Here is a 22,141-nt window from a genome sequence, read left to right as displayed (position 1 = left end):
CTTCTTCATCTAATGGGAGAAAGTGAAAGATCATATGATGTGGTCTCGTTTTTTTTTTGTGTGTTTTTTTTCAGAGGAATTAAAGATCCTCTGCCACAGAGAGCACTTCTTTCATGCAAGAGAAAATCACATGACGTGACCACAAAACCGCAACTCCAGCAAAAGGGGCAGAGCAGATGCAGTCTGATGTATCTCCTGATCAACTCCAGACTCCAAATACATGTTTCCTTTCCTCTTTATGGAGCTCTGCCCCGTAACAAAGACCAGCACAAGGGTTTTTACGGCCCATTGCCTAACAAAGCCTGATTGAGAGCAGGCCGACCTCAGCAGGACTCGACCTGTGTCTCAGGTCTTTCACCTGGAACTGTGACTGTTATTGTTTCACTGCTTGAGTGAATCTTACGAAGCCTGTCAAAAACATGTTTGTGACATATAATTCTCATTACTATAAAAAGCTTGGTTACACTTAATTTTAAGGTGTCATTGTTACAGTGTAATTATATATTTAAGTACTGAGTAATATTAAGCAACTACATGTGCTTACTATAGGGTTAGGGTAGGATTAGGATTTGGTTGAGGGTTAGTTGCATGTAATTATGCATAATTTACTCTTATTACTATGGTAAGTACATGTAACATGTAACAAGGACATTGTAAAATAACGTGTTATTAATTTATAACATGTACTTACTATAAGGTTAGGGTAGGATAAGGATTTGGTTGAGGGTTAGTTGCATGTAATTATGCATAATTTACTGTATATGTAACATATGAAACAAGGACACTGTAAAATAGCGTGTTACCAAAAGCTTTAATATAGCTAGGGTCTTTAGCTCACCTTAAAGACAAACATCTCTCCCCTGAGCATGGTGACGGTGTCGAAGTTGCCCTCGCAGATGTTGGGGCCGTAGTGATCGGGGCGGTCGGTGGTGCGAGGCCCCGGCGGCCGGCGAGGGGGCGCTCCGGGGGGGTTTTTAGGAGGCTGAGGGGCCCTGGGGTCTGGATGGGCCGGGCGTCGAGGGGTCACAGTGGGGAGAGCCTGAGTGGGAGAACTGTTAGGGGGTCCTACAAGGAAGAGTGGAACAAACAAACACAAATTACTTCAGAATTTGTACCAATAATAACTCTTTGTGGCAACCTCTTAGTTCAGTCTATAATAAACATAAAATGGAGAGATAAAAGCTAATATATACTTTATTAGGTACAACAGGTCAACTGCTCATTAATGCAAATATCTAATCAGCCAATCACATGGCAGCAACTCAATGCATTTAGGCATGTAGACATGGTCAAGACAACTGAGCATCACAATGGGGAAGAAAGGTGGTTTAAGTGACTTTGAATGTGGAATAGTTGTTGGTGCCAGACGGGCTGGTCTGAGTATTTCAGAAACTGTTGATCTGCTGGGATTTTCATGCAGAACCATCTCTAGGATTTACAGAGATTGGACCGAAAACTGAAAATATCCAGTGAGCGGAAGTTCTGCGGGTGTAAATGCCTTGATGATATCAGAGGTCAGAGAATGACCAGACTGATTCCAGCTGATAGAAAGACAACAGTAACTGAAATAGGCACTTGTTACAACCGAGGTCTGCAGAAGAGCATCTCTGAACACAAAACACGTCCAACCTTGAAGCAGACAAGCTACAGCAGAAGAAGACACACCGGTACCACTCCTGTCAGCTAAGAACAGCAAACTGAGGCTATACTCACAGTACAAAAGCTGTCACTGGGGCGGTACCTTTACAAAAGGTACACTTTTGTTCCTTTTAGCTACTAATATGTGCACTTTAGGTACTAATATGTACCTTTAAGGTACCAATATGCAGCCTTTAGTTACAAAAGTGTACCTTTTGAAAAGGTACCACCACAGTGACAACTTTTGTACCTTTTTTTTTTCTCTCTCTCTCTCTGAGAGTGTACAATCCACACAGACTCAACAAAACTGGACAATAGAAGATTGAAAAACGTTGCCGATGGTAGGGTCAGAATTTGGCATAAAAAACATGAAAACATGGATCTATCCTATGTGGATATGATGTTTGTGAATTTTACAAAGCATCAAGATATTGTCCAGGTCATATTTAATCTCCAAAAATAAGATCATATATTTTGATTAAAGTAAATGAAGCCTTTTGTATTGATTTTGCATTGTGACACTTTCCTTTAAACTTTCTCATTATGGTCATCTGAACAAAAAATAGATATTTTAATTGTAATATTTATTTATAAACTTTTTAGACAACATGGTAGTATTTTTTGAACTGTCTTCAATTAATGCAGCAAAAATATTATAGTATTACAGTAATTTATTTATGCAATGAGTAATGATAATATAGAGAGAGACCAGTGAGAATTAATGGACCCTGAACACATTACGAAATCCTAATGGTTCTAAAACTAGGCTTCATTTTCTGTATGCAAAAAAATAAATAAAAAAAAGTCGGGTATAATAAATTATCCTTTTTAAGTATGAACAATAATAGTGATGCTTGCCTTCACAAACACCAATAATGTGTAAAATGATTAACAAATTCACCATGACATGAGCACAAGTTCTTTCTTCTAAACTGGGAAGGATGCCTACAAGTCTCCCTCACAGCTGAAACTCGCTCATGCAAAACTTAAATAAATATTACTTAAGTCCACAAAGACCAGAGTATTTCAAAAGGAACATGGCCTGGGGTCAAGAGCAACGTAAATCCAATCTACCACAAAAACAAACATTATAAACTTTACAGCAAAAGCTTGAATACCACTAAAACTGCTTACTGTAAACGAACAAAAACAAAAACACTTTTACAACAACACATGTATATAATAACTCTGGTCCTGACCGAACCAGGAAACTAAATGTAATCTAAAGCTGTAAATCTATATTGTCTATAAACACTTTCTGCCAGATGATAAGGAGAACAGCAGAGAACGGGATCCGGAAATTAAATGCGCCAGACCAGAACAAATGTTGCACAACCACTACGCCAACACTTGTTATTGTTCTAAACTGCCCACTTGATCAGAGATAATATACAGTAAAATGCGCCAGGTTACCGTAAATCTGCTGGACCCCACGGAGATCATCCTCAGGAAGCTCAAAGTTGTCCGTGTCCATCCACTGGTAGAAAGGAGCCATGATCGCCAAAGGATTATTGGAGTGTTCCAGTCCTAGGGCATGTCCCAGCTCATGTACGGCTACCAGGAACAGATCATTACCTGGAGGAGACACATATTAAATATCACAGGCTGAGGTATAAGAGACAGCTAACGGTCAGCAATGAGGAGGAGAAGAGCTGATTTACTGAGGTCTGATGTCTGATACAACAGCATTCGTTCTGGGAGATCACAGCTGCACTTTATGAGCACTCTGAGGGCACATGATATAATGCATATCAACTGCATATTACTTTTGCTGTAGTTAAAGGATTAGTTCACTTTCAAAAAAAATTTTGCGGTTAATTTACTCACCCCGATGTCATCCAAGATATCCATGTCTTTCTTTCTTCAGTCGAAAAGAAATTAAGGTTTTTGAGGAAAACATTGCAGGATTTTTCTACACAGAATGGACTTCAATGGCAACCAACTATACCAATGTTCAAAGAAGGTTCAAATGTCCGTCTCAATGCAGCTTCAAAGTCTCGACACGACCCCAGTCGAGAAATAAGGGTCTTATCTAACGAAACTATCAGTCATTTAAAAATATATAATATAATATAATATAATATAATATAATATAATATAATATATATATATATATATATATATATATATATATATATATATATATATATACACTTTTTAACCACAAATGCCCGTCTTGTACCATCTCTGAGATGCGCCACGTAATATTACGTCATCACGTTGGAAAGGTCACGAAAAAAATAAAAATAATAATAATAATAATAATAATAAATTAAAACAAAGATGTCGGACGATTTTGAAGTTGGAGGAGAAAATGAGATGGAATAGAGAATAGTTTTTCGCCCTTCCCTACCTTTTTGAACCGGAGTACACAGACAAATAACTTAGATAGATGACGTGACGCGTGACCTTTCCAACGTGATGACGCAATGCGTGGCGCATCTCAGAGATGGTACACGATGGGCATTTGTGGTTAAAAAGTATATATATATATATATATATATATATATATATATATATATATATATATATATATATATTATTATTTTTTTTTTATTTTTTTTTTTTATTATTATTATTATTATTTTTTTAAATGACCGATCGTTTCATTAGATAAGACCCTAATTTCTCGACTGGGATCGTGTAGAGACTTTGAAGCTGCATTGAGACGGACATTTGAACCTTCTTTGAAAATTGGTATAGTTGGTTGCCATTGAAGTCCATTCTGTGTAGAAAAATCCTGGAATGTTTTCCTCAAAAACCTCAATTTCTTTTCGACTGAAGAAAGAAAGACATGGATATCTTGGATGACATCGGGGTGAGTAAATTATCAGCAAAAATCTTTTTGAAAGTGAACTAATACTTTAAGTGTGCACATTACACAAAATCGCCACTGGTCTTGCAGTAGATAAGGAAGAGAAGCTATATTTAGTTGGCTGGGTGAATTGGACATAAGCCGCTTTTCCACCATTGGGCCAAACCGTTCTCGTTGCTATTCCATGCCGATCCGACACAGCTGGTACGGATGTGGTTTAATTTTCCACTGTGGGGATGATAACAGAGCTCTTTGGAATGTAATACAAATGCACAATATGAGATGTAAATAGTGACCATGTTATGAGGGATGGAAAGATATTTTTAAACTAGTCTACTTCGCTCAAACACCATGCTTGGCCAACTACAGAGAACCTGGTGGCCAGTGACCAATCCCTTACAGCACTGATAAGAAATGCGGGCCGAGAACGGTTTGTAATCGTGCCGTGCCGGACAAGCAGAAATGGAAATATAACTGTAAACGTTCCTTACCGTTCTAGGATCCGTTCGGCCGGATGGTGGAAAGGAGGCTAAACACTCTTAAAAATTAAAGGTTCTTTACTAGCATTTGTTTGTGTTATTACCCTTGTGAAAAAGAAGTACACTTTGGCATACTTTATAGAGTACTTACTATAGAGATAATAATTTTAAAACAATATACTTTTACTTTTTGGACATTTAATTGAATGTTAATGCAATAAATGAAAATGTACAATGGTTTCAATTTATATTAGCCTAAATGCAATTAGCTGAACTTTAGAGTGTTTTTTATTTTTACTTAAGCAGGACGTAAGTAAACATGTATATGTAATTTCATAATTACTTTTATTTTCTTTGAAATATGTGACCCTGGATCACAAAACCAGTCACATATCGCACGGGTATATTTGTGGCAATAGCCAACAATACATTGTATGGGTCAAAATTATCGATTCTTCTTTTATGCCAAAAATCATTAGGATATTAAGTAAAGATCATGTTCCATGAAGATATTTTGTAAATTTCCTACCGTACATTTATTTTTGTGAGTGAATGCAGCACAATCGTGAACATAAATGGACAATTTTAAAGGAGATTTTCTCAATGTTTCGATGTTTTTTGCACCCTCAGATTCCAGATATTCATATAGTTGTATCTCAGCCAAATATTGTCCTATCCTAACAAACAATACATCAACAGAAAGCTTATTTATTCAGCCTTAAGGTGATTTATAAATCTCAATTTCGAAAAATTGACCCATGTGACTGGTTTTGTGATCCAGGGTCACATATTAAATCAAATCAAATCAAATCAAGTATATTTGTATAGCGCTTTTCACAATACAGATTGTATCAAAGCAGCTTCACAGTATTAAAATAAAATAATACAACAAAGTTTGTTTCTAGTGGAATTTATTGATTGATAGAATAAAATTAAATATCCCCAAAATATCCCCAACTGAGCAAGCCAAAGGCAACTGTGCTGCCGAATGTACTGACATTTATAATTACACAACTGTAATGAGAAAGCTGTAATTTAGAACATTAATGCAAGAATGATCAAAAAATATTTACTTTAAGTAAAACGTTAAATTTGAGATTATTGCAAAGCGCACTTTTAAGAAACAGTAATGAACATGCACTCTCTTTAAGTGCACTTAAGTGGCTTTTATTTTATTTCATTAATGTTATATTATCTGCAAGTACAGTTTTTTAAGAAATACACTTTTAAGATTTGAAGGACACTAAGTGTACATTCAGTAAAATCAAACACACAACTTTTTCACAAGGATAGGCCATTTGCCGATTGAAAATCATCATGTCCTGAATGGCTACAGATTTGTAATACATAGTAAGTGTTCTTCTCACTCAGACTTATCAGTTCATCTGAAAGGAGTTCGTGAATCAGAGCAGAAAATTAGCATTTATCTGCACACGATTAATGGAAACACTTGCAATGACAGTGCACTCAGTCTGTGACTGATTTTAATCATATTCTGTCTCCATTTTCCGGCTGTCACAGTGATCTGTGACTCTGCGGGTGTAAATGGCTCTATGTGATTCTTAAATCCTGATTTCGGGGGGGACAGACAATGATTGACTGCTTCCCTTTAATACTGACTGTATCCATTATTAGCCAGTGTTAATGCAGGCTGTATGAAGTCATCGGATAGTAATGTTGCTTCTTCAAGGTTTTTCTCTCTCTCTCAGAGAGGCAACATCATTAAGGCTAATAAGTGTGCAGATAAGAGAAGCACTGAACTGGCTGTCCTGATGCTTTCAGACAGTTCAATCAATGACGGCTTTCACAGACAAATGCACTCGTCATTCAAAGCTGCTCTTGTCTGAGGCTCGCGACTGGTAAAAGATGCAACTTCAAGGCAATAGGAGACATCTCTCCTCACAGCTGTGACATGGTGACCGAGACTTCAACTGTAGCCTAACAATGATGATCCTGTAGCCAGACATTACAAACCAAAAACTGGAAATACGTTCTGGAAAATCCTGGAGATTCCTTTTGAAGTTGCATGATGAGTTCTCTCTCAGTGAACTTACTTACAGTGTGTCAGTGATTAATCAAATGTGTCATGATGGAATGATTCCTTTAAACCGTTTGAAAAACTACATCCAATGATTAACCTTTGGCCCATTTAAAGACAAAGAGGCTTTTCCGAGTTACTTTAGGAAACAGGGACCGTATTATAGCAACTTTCGATCTTAAAGTCAGTCTTGTGACGTATATATCCAAGTGAAACAGCTTCAGGACTTTATTTTGAAGAATGATTTCTGAAGGATCATGTGACACTGAAGACTGGAGTAATGATGCTGAAAATTCAGCTTTGATCACAGGAATAAATTACATTTTACAATATATTGAAGTGGAAAACAGTTATTTTAAATTAAAATAATATTTCACAATATTACCGTTTTACTGTATTTTCTTATCAAATAAATGCAGCCTTGGTGAGCATAAGAGACTTCTTTCAAAAACATAAAAAAACATCTTACCGACCCCAAACCTTTGAACGATAGTGTATGAATCTATAATTTCACAAATATGTATATCACATATTATGCAATCTATAAAGCACACCGGTCCTTCAGACTCACCTTGTGTGTTTTGCGAACCAATGGTCCACGGCTCGTCCGAGTCGAAGTGAGTATCTCCACCCATCCCCGGTCCAGGGAAGTAAGCATGAGCCAGGAATCCTCCCTCTCCGTCAAACGGAGAACTGTCACCATGGAAACCCGATGCGAAGAAGATCATAATATCCGGTTCCTTCCGACGGCCGTATTTGACCTCATGGAAAGGAATCTCATCAAATGTCAGCGGCGTCACTTTCTCCCACACTTTGAAGGCCCTTCGGATGGCCTCGTATGAGTTGTACTCCCCGATCTTAGGCGTGTAGTTCTGAATACTGCATCCACAACAAACGCAGGAAGAACATTGATGCAAGGAACATCAAAATCACTGAAAAGAGTGAAGAGTCAAATTCAAACCCACCTGAAAGTTATGTGGGTCTTGTCCCACTTGTGGCCAGTAAGGGCATAACGTTTCCGTCGTACATTGGTCTTGATTTGACCCCCAAACTTGTCTGGGACGCCACAGCGGGGTCTTTTCATGGCCCTAAAAAGACAGCAACAGATGAGGGCTTAGTGTTGAAAGGTAATCACAAAATAATTCCATGTTAAGAAAGCTGAACACATGGGAACAGGGCTTGACATTAACACCCGCCAACCCGCTAAATGCTGGTGGATTTCAGCAGTGTCACTCCTACTGGCCACTTGAATGTCATAATTTTCAATTGTAGTCTTTTAAAAAGGCATCTGAAATAATAAACTAAGTACAATGTCGTGTTGTCAAAAATATACATTTTTCGATATATATCGATACTGAAATATCTGAAACACTTTGTGGCGAGGTTGCGTGGTTTAGCGAAGTCTGTGACGGGAGAGAGAGCGGGAGGATGAGTGGGATGTAAGTGGGTCAAGAGATAACACCTGTCTCTTGTTTCAGTAATTGTGTGGAAGGACAGCATATAAGCCAGTAGGAAGCAGTGACAGGAGAGAGAGCTGCACACGCTGGGACTCGGAGGGCGCGCAGGCACGCAGAGAGGAACCGCATGACAAAACCGACGACACGAGTTTTATGTTTATTTTGGGTGCGTTAAAAGCCCCGTCCTTTATTTTGTGCTTAGACTGAAGTCAATAAAGAGTCTACTGAGTTCCAGCCAGCCGATTCCTTGTCTTCTTCCTGCCCACAACAATGAACTTTATCACACACTTCCAATGCTCATTTGCCTCAGAATAGATGCACGATACCAGCTGCTCTTTTCTCTCTAACAGCGGGTGACACACAAACCCACCTCTCCTCACTCACTCGTTTCTTTTGCTCCGGATGAACATAGTTGCTGTTACAGGGCTTGAATTTCGGCATAGGATCGCGCGTGTTGTGCATAATTGTACACATTCCCGGAGATTTTGTGCTCACACCCAAAGTGCGCGCACATAAAGCCATCTATCAGTACTAAATTGAGTTATTTTTCACTGCTTAAACAGTCAAATACACACAAAATAATGTCAATTATTGGCGAGTATTCCCGTAAACACAGTCAGTTATGTTTTAAGCAAACGATAAACAGTTGAGAAAGAAAACGCATGTGTAACAGTATAATGGATCTGTGCGTCAGGTCTTAAAGTGACAGCAGGTATATTGTATACCTGCTGCCAAATTATGAGATAATATAACAAATATCTATATGGCAGTTTTTCACCATGGGATGTCAAAATTGTGGCCAGTAAAAATGCTGAGTGGCTTGAGATTTCGGAAAACCACTAGCTATAGTGGCTGTGAATGTTAATGTCAAGCCCTGAATGGGAAGCTCTTTTATGTCTATGCAGCATGGTGGACTTTGATCTTATTAAAGGAATATTTCAGTTTATTTTTAACTAAACATCTATGGAAAACATCTGTGGCATGTTTTCCATTACTATGGTACAATCCTTTTCACCTGATAATACACTTACAAAAGGCAGATAAGCACGCTAGAAAACAGCACAGCTCAATGAACATTTTAAATAGGCAACTATCACAGTTTTAATAACAAAAACACTTTAACATTAATGTGTAAAGGCCCGTTCACACCCAAACCAATAACTAACTAATGATAATAAATATAATATAACTATAATAAGTATTAATAATCGTAATTGTATGAGAATAGGGAAGTTCACTCCACAGCTATATCAATAGCAACACAGAGGAATTATATTGTTTCAGAACTACTTTTTAACGATAAAAACATTGACAGCCAATCACAATCCAACCGAATTTAAAGAGCTCAAGTATTTAAGGCACATGACTGCACACACGCTTATAATAAACTGAACAATATCATTTGTTGATAATAAAGTTATCATTATAGTTATCTTCATAGTTATCAATCTTGATGTGAATGGGCCTTCAGTATTATCTGTTAGCATGAGACTGGTGTAACAGAATCGCTTGTAAACTGTTGTCTATGTAAATTTCTAATCAAACTCATGTTACAACCAGGGCTGTGTTTCCAAAAGCATCAAGTTGATCATGGAGACTATTGCCACCAATGTTCTCTACGATCAACTATGATCAATCAGCTTTTGGGGAAAATGACCCAGCAAAAAAAAAAAAGGTAATGTTAACATTGATAATGCATGACCACAGGATCCTAGAAAAGTAATTCCACAGACTGGTAGTAGCTCAAACAGTACAGCTGATACATTAGATCATGTGATGGACTGAGTCTCTTACTCTATGGTGCCGATGTCCATCTGTCCAGTGATCTCCAGCCCATAAAAGCGCTGCATGTCGCTGATGGCGTTCGACAGGATTTGAGCGGAGCGCATGGTGGACATCTGCCTGCTGGCCTGAGGGAGGTAGCCGTACATCCGCAGCCATGACTAAGAGAAAAACACAGACAGATGGAATTAAAAGGACATATCATGAGAAATCAGATTTTCCTTGACCTTTTATAAATAGGGATAATATATAAGATGTATCTTAATGACATCTGAGAGATTTCTGTCCCTCCATTGACAGTCTACGCAACTACCACTTTGACTCCTCAAAGTTCATAAAGAGATCGTAAAACTAATCCATATGAATTTTGCAGTTTATTCCAAATTTTCTGAAGAGACGTGATCATTATATAATAAACAGATATAATATAGGCTTTTATTCACATTTAAACAATCATCAACTCACACATCAGTTGTGGTGAACAGAAGCTCAATCATGTTTGCTTGACGTTCGAGAACCCATGAGGTTAATTCTCGTGTTACGCAGCACGTTAGAGCTTCAGCAAGAACTAATGAGGTTCATTCTCGTGTAACGTAGCACGTTTGAGCTTCAGCAAGAACTAATGAGGTTCATTCTTGTGTTACGCAGCACGTTTGAGCTTCAGCAAGAACTAATGAGGTTCATTCTTGTGTTACGCAGCACGTTTGAGCTTCAGCAAGAACTAATGAGGTTCATTCTCGTGTTACGCAGCACGTTTGAGCTTCAGCAAGAACCAGTGAGGTTTGTTCTCACGTATCAAACAAGTACGGTTGAGTTTCTCTTTATGCTCGATGATCAATGTTTATATGTGAATAAAAGCCTAAATTCAATCTGTTCATCATATAAAGCAACGGAGTCTCTTCAGAAAATTTTTACTAAGCCGCTAAATTCATATGGATTAGTTTTACAATCTCTTTATTAACTTTTTGAAGCATCAAACTGTCAATGAAGTGACAAATCTCTTAGATTTCATAAAAAATATCTTCATTTGTGTTTCGAAGATGAACAAAAGTCTTATGGGTTGGAAACGACATGAGGTATAAGGGTGAGAGAGAGAGGGGGAAAGGCTATGAAAATACTAAATTGTGGCACAAGTCATAATTATGTGACTCCTTTAAGACCACAGCAGTTCAAAAGAACATAAGTCTGTCACTGCCATAAGAATGAGGGAGAAATAATATATTATCATGGACTTAAAGACCGTCACACCTGTTATACGAGACACCTAATACTGGCCCAGACTGTGTGCGAACACTTGAGGCAGATCTGACCACAGATTGAGGGGTGACGGCACCAGCTGCGGTGGTCAATTTATCAGGCTTTAGAAGCAGAGAGTGGCCACTTTTCCCCTCACTGCTGGGGGACTTTCCTCAGGGCAGAGACATGCATGGACTCCCATCTGGCTCTTGTGTGGGATGCGGTGGGCGATTTTAAAAGGCCAGAGGGTTGATTAAAGGGGGTGAAAGCTGGACATTATGCATTGATGTGCATTAAATGTGGCTACAGCTACTGCTTATCATCATTAGTTAGGTCATTAAGACAAATGATGTAATTAAACTACCCCACTGTTAAGCCCACCCTGTAGCAACACTAATCGGGCAGCCCTACACCAAACAAAACTTCCCATAGGAAGTCAGATTTCTGTAATGTCTCAATTGTTTCTCCTAGACAGCAGTGAGATAAAGTGGAGAACAGATGGGGAGGTATTTTGCTTGTCTCATTGTTCAGAAAGTCTGAACAATGTCACAAATTGTCCTCTGATTTGTAAAGATTCTGCAGTCAAAAGGCAGAGGTTTTAGGTGTATCAGACAGCATTCACACTAATGCGCGGTTTTACATTTTAACATATCAGATGATTTGTCCTGTTCTTAAGACATAACATTACTTCCGCACACAAATCCATTGTGTATATACAGAAAAAAAAACTAAGCTCAGAATCAATGATTAGAGAATTGCGATACAGAGGATCCATTTTTTTCTCCCATTCCCAATTGCTTACAATGAGAAACATAAGAGATAAAATTGGTCCTAAAATGAAGGAACCAAGAACAAATGCAATACTAAAAGCAATTAAGAATCAATTGCTCAACATTGTGTTTGTGACTTTACAGTGCTGTTACTGTTTTTCACCTGGTATTAATAAGCTAATGTGGACGTCCCAATGGGCTCATGTGGTTAAGGGGGTCCATGCTTTAATAATGTCCCCTTCTCTTCCTACTCTGTAACCAGGGCTGTCACACTGTTGCCTGGACCCGATCTTCACTTTCCATGGCCACTGAAAACACAGGCCTTTGTGCCCTTCTGTGTGCTGAGAGGCAGCTGGATAACAGTTGAACAGTTGAATAGCTGGAGCTGTTTTGGCCAAGGGTAATGTGCTACCGCACCAAACCAGCAAAAAAAAAAAAAAAAGTGACTATAACCCAACATGCATCACTATATTGGTAAGGCAAGTGTTATTGAAACCTTGGGTATTAAACTTCTGTATGAAGCTCATTTTGCTATGTTTGTGCTATAGACATGAATAATGCCTCAAATAATGCAGTGATCAGACTTACTATTGTCATCTGATGAATAATAAAAAATGTGAATTCCCCTAGACTAGGGCTGATTCATCGAAATAAAACCAAAAATAGTGATATGGCTGAGTGCAATTACCAAATAGCAAAGGCTGCAATTTTATTGAATAAATATGTGCTGCATGTTTTAAAATGAAGCGCAGCACTGTGTTCTTAATTATACACGAGCAGCTCATCATCCGGATGTGTTTGCAGCGTCTCAAAATGGCTCAGTTCGCACAAGAACTCACCTCACCTCTTTTCTGAGTTTGGATCACTTTAATGTGAATTTGAGAATGAAACACGCAGCTATCTTCTGATACATATAACGAGAAGCATTTATCTATAAAAGAGAAGCTTTAAGGCATTCCTGTCGTTTCCCCAAAAATAAAAGCTTGAACATGTTCATTGAACATGAAGAAATGTTAAAAGAAAAAAGTTACACAGTAAATATAAATTACATAAATTACAAATGCAATCGATTGACAGCACTCGTTTTTTCCCCATTTCCATATCATATGTCAACTACCCTTGTACTTTCACACCTAAACAAACAATACCCAGCTTTTTTCCTCTCCCGGAGCACAATCCTCTTTGTGTCCCCCATAGGGCTGTGAGAGAGGGAAGTGCTAAAGGGCGGTGCAGGGCATGACACACCTTACCCCCACAGATAAGACTGCCGGCTTTCAGTCTCTCAGAGCCCTGGGGCTTTTAGCAGGGCGAGAGGTGGGAGGGTGTGTGAACTCCCACAACAGAAAGACATTACCCTAGTGTTCTGCTTACTGGCTCGTAAAGGAGAACAACGTTCTTGTTTTCATGCTTTATATGCTCTTTTCCTTATGTCAAGGGCACCTGGGATCATTCGTTGCAGGTCATTGGAATGGACGCCAAGCTCTCCAGTGCATGAGATAAACGAAGACCTAAAGTTTTCAGCATCTATTCCACCATCACAACATCATATGTCATGCATACAGAGTAAGGCTTTGCAGAGAACAGAAGCAAGGAGAGCCATCCTTCCCTCCAATCAGCCACTGTTGCCAGCCGTTGGCTCAATGGGACCTTGAGAGCGTCTGCCAACAGCATGTCCTCCAGGAACCTGTGATTCACAGCACGTCGTGAAAAGACTTGGGTTTAGTGTGAGAGAGAGAGTGTGTGTGTGTCCAGAACAATGTCAGCCAAGAATCTAACGACTAGAGAGCGCTATTATTCCTGGGCCTTGGGTGCGTGCCATTTTTTGGTCATTAAGTGAGAGGCAAGGGGGAGCGAGCGAACCAGATCAAGTGAAAAAGATTAAGAGGAAGACAGGAAAACAGAACATGACAGAGGAGGGTGGGAGTAAAATAAGTTAAAGCACGTTGGGTTTTGGGTGTTCCAGACAGGATTCTGGCTTTGATATCTCAGGTAACTGGACTGGGGAATAATCAAACTGGAATGGGGAATAAGACAAATTTCATTTAAACTCCATGTGGTCTTCTCTCTCAGCTCGCCCTGATGTCCTTTCCAGCCTCCAGAAATTGCAATAAATAGATTTTGAAAATGCATTTAGGCTATATCTTTGTTAGGCAATGGCAGGCATTGTGAAACGAGATTCAAAGCAAGGTCAAAGGACCCAGTGCATCAATCAGTTGACAATTTCATTTCCCGCTGTGTAAATCAATTACCTCAATCAATCAAAACAGCATATTAAATTAACTAAAGAACCAAGTGATGAGTTTTCAGAAAGAGATGGAAGAATCACCAAAAGAGATTTAGAAATAGTTATTAACTATGTGTAGCTCTAGTTAGACAGCATTTTAAGCAGGGATACACAGTGTATCTGTAACTTATTGGTGATCTGCCAATATTTGTACAAAATGTATCATAACGGTTAATATTGGATATTGAATCATGGCAACTCTCAAAATATTTTTAGCAAGTTATTGAATGTGGCTGTGTTAATGTTTTTGGTTTTGGCTGCCTAGATCTGCTACACTGCCATAAATCCCATAGCAGATCTAAACAGGTGGAGCTGGGGGAGGTGGAGGGTTTCAGAGGAACGCTGCAGGATTACCCTACAACTAACACTAAACCAGACTATTTAAATGTTGAGCAAGCAATCTCATTGGTTGCAGGATTAGCAGAGACCAATCAGCTTGTGCCATACGGTAATTATGTGATTGCTTGCAGATTGCATCAGTCTCCGCCATCTAGTTTCGTGACTAAACTAGATTTTTAATTAAATACTAAAAGGAATGCATAAAAAAATATTTAAATTAAATGCACTCTCTTACCCAATATGGATGTTGTATGTTTTTTGCTTAGTGCTGAGTATTAGCATTAACTTGGCAAAATGCACCAAACACCACTGGAATCCATTTTCGAATCTCCCACATGCTTCTCATGAGGAGGAGCAATATTTGTGTGGCATACACAGTTCCTGCCTACGAAGAGCGTTCTAAATAAATCATGTATGACGGTCCATTTCTGTGAGCATAAGGCAGCTATGTACAGTAGAGAACGAGGCAGGTTTCAGAACATGCCAAACAAATCTGGCACATTACCCTCATGACCTTGCAGTAATTGCGCTGGTCAATGTGGCCCTGGTTCCTAATAAGAGAGGAAATAGACCTACCGGTCAGTAAAAGCCATTCACTGAGACATGGACACAATTAGCAGTTAATGCATTTCCCCGGTCCAATCACATCTCATTACCCCTCAGAGTCATAGTGAGGTAGCCCAGACCCCACACAAACAGCTGAACATGAGTTTGTGGGAAAACCACAAAGATGCGACGTGCCAGATATTCCACGGATACTCAGGGCGGATAAAAAGCATAAGGGAAAAGTGGGACTCCAGGGGTTAAATGCAGGATAAAGATAAGGTTGCAGGAAGTGATACAGTCAGCTCTCTATGAAGTACAGTCCTCATAACCCCCCTCCGCTCCCTGAGCTCTTCCCGTCTCTCTATCTCCCCGCACCTCTGAACACAGTCAGCTGAACACAAGAAGTCTCATTGTTGCGCCTCAGCTGCCTGAGAGCCCTGCAGTCCTAAACGTCTCTTAACTCTTTCTGTTTGTGGCCTATTTAGAAAACAGCTGTTGCATTCACCGATCACATGCAACATGGAAGAGCAAGCCAACACCTTTTAACCCTCCATCCAGCATCTACTTAAACATTAAATGATATATCCAGAATTGAAAGGACTCTATTTGAATTGCCAAGCAAAATTGAAGGAACCAACAACAACTGAAAGTAACCTTGTTGCCAATCCCAATGTTCAAAAGTTCATCATTCAAGTCCACTTTGTAATATCTTTGTTTGAGAAAGCAAATGCTTTTCTATGAAGTATTGTATTGTAAAGAACTGTATGACAAAAGGCTCTCAGAGCAGCACCCACACACATACTCACAACACTCCCTATCCTCACTCAAGCGGCTACAGTTTTTGTGTTGAGGGTGAGCTGGAACACAAGCTTTGAGTTTGCACTTTTTGTCATTGCAAAGAAATTATACAAACCATAAAGATGGCAAACTTTTTTCTGCATACATACACATATACATACATGTATTATATATTATATATATATATATATAAAATACATATATGTATGTATATGTGTATGTACGCATTAGCACGTGATTAGCACATCTCACATATACACACACACACATATACATATATTAAAATAAAATGTGTGTTATAGCTCACGCTGTGAGGTTCCTCAGATACTGTACATTCTGCAGATATGCATATGTACAGCTTGCTATTAATAGGTCTGCAATCTGGGTATGCATGTTTTATGTAAATGACTAGCCTCTGTCATGTGGTTTCTCATTCGGAATACTCCCATTCGTTAACATTAAAACATGGTTAATCACAAATTCACGTGCGTATGCACGTGTTGTGGGTTAGGCAGACAATTTTCATGACAATTAGCGCATGAGACCCAATGTTTAGAACATTAATGTCCTTAATTGTGAATCTCAAATGCAGGTTGCTCTCTGCAGGCTTCATAAGGTCTTGATGTACACCTGTTGAATTAATGTATGTAGATCCAGCACAATGTGCTCATAAAAACATGGACTTTGTTGTTTTGGTTCATAATAGGCAGATTTGGTTTGATTAAAATGAACTCTGGTGGGATTGCTCTGTTAGTGCGGTTCATTTTAATGAGTGTGAATGCTGCCATCCGAACCCTGGTGCGCAACAATCAAGCAGACCAAGACCCACTGTTCCTTGCAATGAACTCTGGTGTGGTTTGATTGAAATATGAACATAAACAGGATGTGATGACATAAGATTAGACCCTGAAAAGGACAGAATGCTGGAGTGTACCTGTTTTTTCTACGTTGCCCATCACAGTTCGGTTCAGGTGTCAGAACTGCCATCTCTTTGCAGCAGATCTTTATTTGTGTGTGTGACAGAGGAATACCTAGCACTGTTTTGACTCATTTACACATTTTATAAGTTTTTTGTTACTTTTCAGCTGGTCAAAGTACCAACATATGTACACACATACAATGAGCACATTTTGCACAATGCATTGTTTTGGATGTTCAGTAAGTTCTGTCACAAAATATATGTTATAAAAGAGAATGCATGCACACTATACTTCTCTACTAAGGTTTTGGATCGGAATTTGAGCCTTTGTTCCCAGAGTTATCTCACCACACACCCAAATCTGTGGGTCGTACAGCTTTAACACACATAATCCCCCCAAGAATCCATAGACTGCTGTGGCATGTACAGGCCTATCAGCTGTCATTCAACATTTGTGACTGGTAGATTTACTAAGATAAACTGCTTTGTTCTGAAAGGGTTTCGGTCAAACGACTTTCTGTTAAACGATACGCCCAGACCTTGGAGATCAGGGATGCGTTTCCCAAAAGCATTGTGAATCCAAGTTGATCATGCAGACCACTGCCACCAATGTTCAGTGAGTACAGTACTTAAAGGGTTAGTTCACCCCAAAAAAATGTCATCAATTACATCAATTACTCACCCTCATGTCGTTCCGAACACGTAAGACTTTCGTTCATCTTCGAAACACAAATGAAGATCTTTTAAATGAAATCTGAGAGCTTTCTGTCAGTCTATGCAAGCGTTTCTGACAGTCTATGCAACTACCACTTTGACGTTTCAAAAAGTTAATAAAGAGATCGTAAAACTAATCCATATGAATTGAGCGGTTCAGTCCAAATTTTCAAAGTGAAAATCAAAGTGGTAATTGCGTAGACTGTCAATGGAGGGACAGAAATCTCTCAGATTTAATCAAAAAGATCTTCATTTGTGTTACGAAGATTAACAAAAGTCTTAGGGGTTTGGAATGACATGAGCATAAGTAAATAATTAAATAATTTACATTTTTTGGGTGACCTAACACTTTAAACATCCTCAAAAATAATGAAAAGGAGAATGTGTAAAATTCATATTTGAGTTTTCAGTCAAACAATCAAACAATTGTGTGAGAAAAAAAAAAAAAAACTGCACAGAATGAGTGATAAACAGCTGATGTGATAACCAGGTGTGTGGGAACAGCCCTAGCAACATCTCGTTTTGATAGTGTCACAACATCAGAAAGTCCCTTGGCTTTTTTTTCACAAAACCAAATCATCAGGCCACATGTTAAGCATCCCTAATCTGAAGAAACTGCAGGTGCTCAATTTACGATCGATTTTGCTTCCAGTCCAGAGGAGAACTTGTATATTTATAGCTTGTGTTATTCAAGGCTTTTTTTTTTTTTTTGATGAATCTGGGTCAAGGACTGATTTAGGAAGGCAACAGATACCTGAAAGGATCAATATGAGGCTCCCTGCCAGATATCTGAATCAGTCTGGAAGAGTAAAATAATTAACTGCCGGCTCTTCTGTCAGTCTCTTTGCACAGTGCCAGACCACCAACGACTGGGTTTGGACCACTGAGGCACTGCATGCATGAGGTGGCACACCACTAACAACCCTCAAACCACACAGACTACAAGCTGTTCCACCACTTCAAACTAAAACATCCAAAAGTTTGTCTACAAGAACTTAGCTTTCAAAGAGACAAGAAACTTGGCATTTCAAAAAGTTGTTAAAATCTAAATAACTTTCTAATTTGCTCTCTGATATTGCAGCAATTCACATGCTGAGTTACAGTCATTTAGCGGTCCTATAAAAACCAAACCTGAGACTGGAGAAGAAATGCACAGTGCATCAAACCTAAATGAGAAACACACACCAAATATAGGGTTTATACTTGTATCAAGCTTATTCAGCAGATAATGAGCATTAAAATCAACACCAAATATGCAGCTACACTGTACAAATTATTGTTGGTTTAACTTAAAGTTTGAGTTCACTGAAATTAAAAATATAAGTTAATACAATGAAGGAGATTGGTTTAATGAAGATAAACTCTAAATATAATTATTATTAAGTTGATTTGACAAAATAAAAAAGTTGTGATAAATCATGAAAATATATTTTTTAAAGTGTACATACAGAAGAAAAAAAAAAGCATTTTAGCAGGACATCAACAAACCAACAATTCCTGTTCTAGTTCTAACTCTTCAAGCACTGACAATATCTGAATACATTATTTTCTATTTTGTTTGTCGGTGGCCAAACGTAGTGATCAAAACAATTTAAATCTAACACTCGAAGTTCTCACCAACATACTGAATAAAGTACTGAATAAGTCCTACGTGATCAGTTTGTGATACAAAAATGCAGCACATTGATAATTTAAAAGAATCACCTCTCCATTAAAGGTTTCATCTCCAAAGGCGCGCGCTCCACTCATCAACAGCACCAGAAGAGAACACATTAGAGTCCGTCTCCACAGCAACGTGAACGGGTCATCCCATAATACTGCCATCATTCTCATCGGGATCAGTGATGGTGGGTTCCGCAGCTTAAACTCTTTAAAGTGTAACCAAAACTGTCTGTAACTAAAAACACAAAAAGTCCAATGCAATCAGATTAAAAACAATCTCATCGTGGGCTCGCTTCTAGTCGCGTGTCCTTTCTGCAGAAGCGCGGTGTTCTTGAGCGCAACAATCATTCAGTGAGATTCAAACACCAATTCCAGTCAATAAGGTCCGATGCTGTGTCTGAAGTTTCGGAGTGTGTTAGGTATCATATCCCGCGGGTGTGCCCACTTAATGCTCGTTTCATCCCACTCACGTGCTGACTATAAAATTAATTACATCTACAACCTACTTCAAAGCAGGCGCTGTGCAAACTTGCGTTGCAATTTCCTCTTGCGGGATGACTCTGTAAACGAAGCATGAATACCGGCTGGTTTTATTGTGGTGCAAAGATTTGTGACAGAAAGTCGCTCGTGAACGATGCCGTCGGTCGTCGCGCATCAACCACAACACAGGAACCTCAAATTGTTCGCAGATGACGGCAACACTCTCTGACACCTGCCTTGGATCACCGCCCTGCTTGTAAAGATTTAATATGATGGTTTCTTCTCGGTAAAATCCTCGTTTTCTCTCAGTATTCTTGGACGGTTTCCACTTGGTTTCCGCTTATGACGCCCCTCATGTGTGCAGAGAGTGTACTCGGACTTTGTGCCGAATCCTGCGGCGTGTCCCGCTGCCGTGTAGAGCTGGAGGAGGGGCTCAACGCGACGGACATCAGTAAAGTAGCCAGTGCCACCTCCAGTCTGGACATTTATCTTAACACAAAGACATGCACGTGTTCATGCACTTTTTGAGCTATGCATTAAAAAAAAGAAAAGAAAAAAAGTAGGCTATTACTATGCCTTTACAAAAAAAAAAAAAAAATATATATATATAATAATAATAATAGACAACAGTCTATTTAACAGTTACAACAGTTTCCTTGCTATTCTGAGGGGGAACAAATCAGAATAGCAAGATATAAACTTATTATAGATTAGTACAGAGCCCCTTAAGGGACATGGTGATTAAAAAAAATATGAGATGGAGGAAAAATAAATTGTCAATGCTTCTGCGTTCTCTCGCAAATGTTTTGCGTTCCCACTAAGAAACTTTGCATGCACTTGCTTTGGAGCTCTTTGCGAGTGAATGCAAAGTTTCCAGGGGGAACGCAAAACAGTTTGCGAGCAAACGCAAAGTTTCCAGGGATAACGCAAAACAGTTTGCGAGTGAACGCAAAGTTTCCAGGGATAACGCAAAAAAGTTTGCGAGCGAACGAAAAGTTTCTAAGGGGAACGCAAAAAAGTTTGCGAACGAACGCAAAGTTTCCAAGGGGAACGCAAAACAGTTTGCGAGCGAACACAAAGTTTCCAGGGGGAACGCAAAACAGTTTGCGAGTGAACGCAAAGTTTCCAGGGATAACGCAAAAAAGTTTGCGAGCGAACGCAAAGTTTCCAAGGGGAACGCAAAACAGTTTTCAAGAGAATGCAAAGTTTCCAGTTTGCGAGTGAACGCAAAGTTTCCAGGGATAACACAAAAAAGTTTGCGAGCGAACGCAAAGTTTCCAGGGGGAAAGCAAAAAAGTTTGCGAGCGAACGCAAAGTTTCCAAGGGGAACGCAAGACAGTTTGTGAGCGAACGCAAAGTTTCCAAGGGGAACGCAAAACAGTTTTTGAAAGAATGCAAAGTTTCCAGTTTGCGAGTGAATGCAAAGTTTCCAGGGATAACGTAAAACAGTTTGCGAGTGAACGCAAAGTTTCCAGGGATAACGCAAAAAAGTTTGCGAGCGAACGAAAAGTTTCCAAGGGGAACACAAAAAGGTTTGCGAGCGAACGCAAAGTTTCCAAGGGGAACGCAAAACAGTTTTCGAGAGAATGCAAAGTTTCCAGTTTGCGAGTGAACGCAAAGTTTCCAGGGATAACGCAAAAAAGTTTGCGAGCGAACGAAAAGTTTCCAAGGGGAACGCAAAAAAGTTTGCGAGCGAACGCAAAGTTTCCAAGGGGAACGCAAAACAGTTTGCGAGCGAAAGCAAAGTTTCCAGGGGGAACGCAAAACAGTTTGCGAGTGAACGCAAAGTTTCCAGGGATAACGCAAAAAAGTTTGCAAGCGAATGCAAAGTTTCCAGGGGGAAAGCAAAAACGTTTGCGAGCGAACGCAAAGTTTCCAAGGGGAACGCAAAACAGTTTGCGAGCGAACGCAAAGTTTCCAAGGGGAACGCAAAACAGTTTGCGAGCGAACGCAAAGTTTCCAGGGATAACGCAAAAAAGTTTGCGAGCGAACGCAAAGTTTCCAAGGGGAACGCAAAACAGTTTGCGAGCGAACGCAAAGTTTCCAAGGGGAACGCAAAACAGTTTGCGAGCGAACGCAGTTTCCAAGGGGAACGCAAAACAGTTTGCGAGCGAACGCAAAGTTTCCAGGGGGAACGCAAAACAGTTTGCAAGCGAACGCAGTTTCCAAGGGGAACGCAAAACA

At 39.3% G+C, this 22,141-nt stretch overlaps 1 protein-coding gene across 1 annotated transcript in view; it reads right to left on the bottom strand.

Moving 5' to 3' along the window:
* Positions 1 to 20,366, bottom strand: part of mmp15b (matrix metallopeptidase 15b) — a 34,542-nt gene extending 14,176 nt beyond the window's left edge. The window contains exons 1-6 of the mRNA XM_084108910.1: positions 19,520 to 20,366; positions 10,222 to 10,370; positions 7,936 to 8,058; positions 7,542 to 7,849; positions 3,052 to 3,213; positions 839 to 1,065 (exon numbers count right to left, since the gene is read on the bottom strand). Coding sequence (XP_083965036.1) covers positions 839 to 1,065; positions 3,052 to 3,213; positions 7,542 to 7,849; positions 7,936 to 8,058; positions 10,222 to 10,370; positions 19,520 to 19,648 — 1,098 coding nt within the window. The 5' untranslated portion in view covers positions 19,649 to 20,366. The remainder of the gene's footprint in view (positions 1 to 838; positions 1,066 to 3,051; positions 3,214 to 7,541; positions 7,850 to 7,935; positions 8,059 to 10,221; positions 10,371 to 19,519) is intronic.
* Between the last annotated feature and the right edge of the window lie 1,775 nt (positions 20,367 to 22,141).

This window comes from Abramis brama (assembly GCF_963993115.1).
Source record: "Abramis brama genome assembly, chromosome: 3".
NCBI classification, from domain to species: domain Eukaryota; kingdom Metazoa; phylum Chordata; class Actinopteri; order Cypriniformes; family Leuciscidae; genus Abramis; species Abramis brama.
This window is presented reverse-complemented; position numbering and strand designations above follow the sequence as displayed.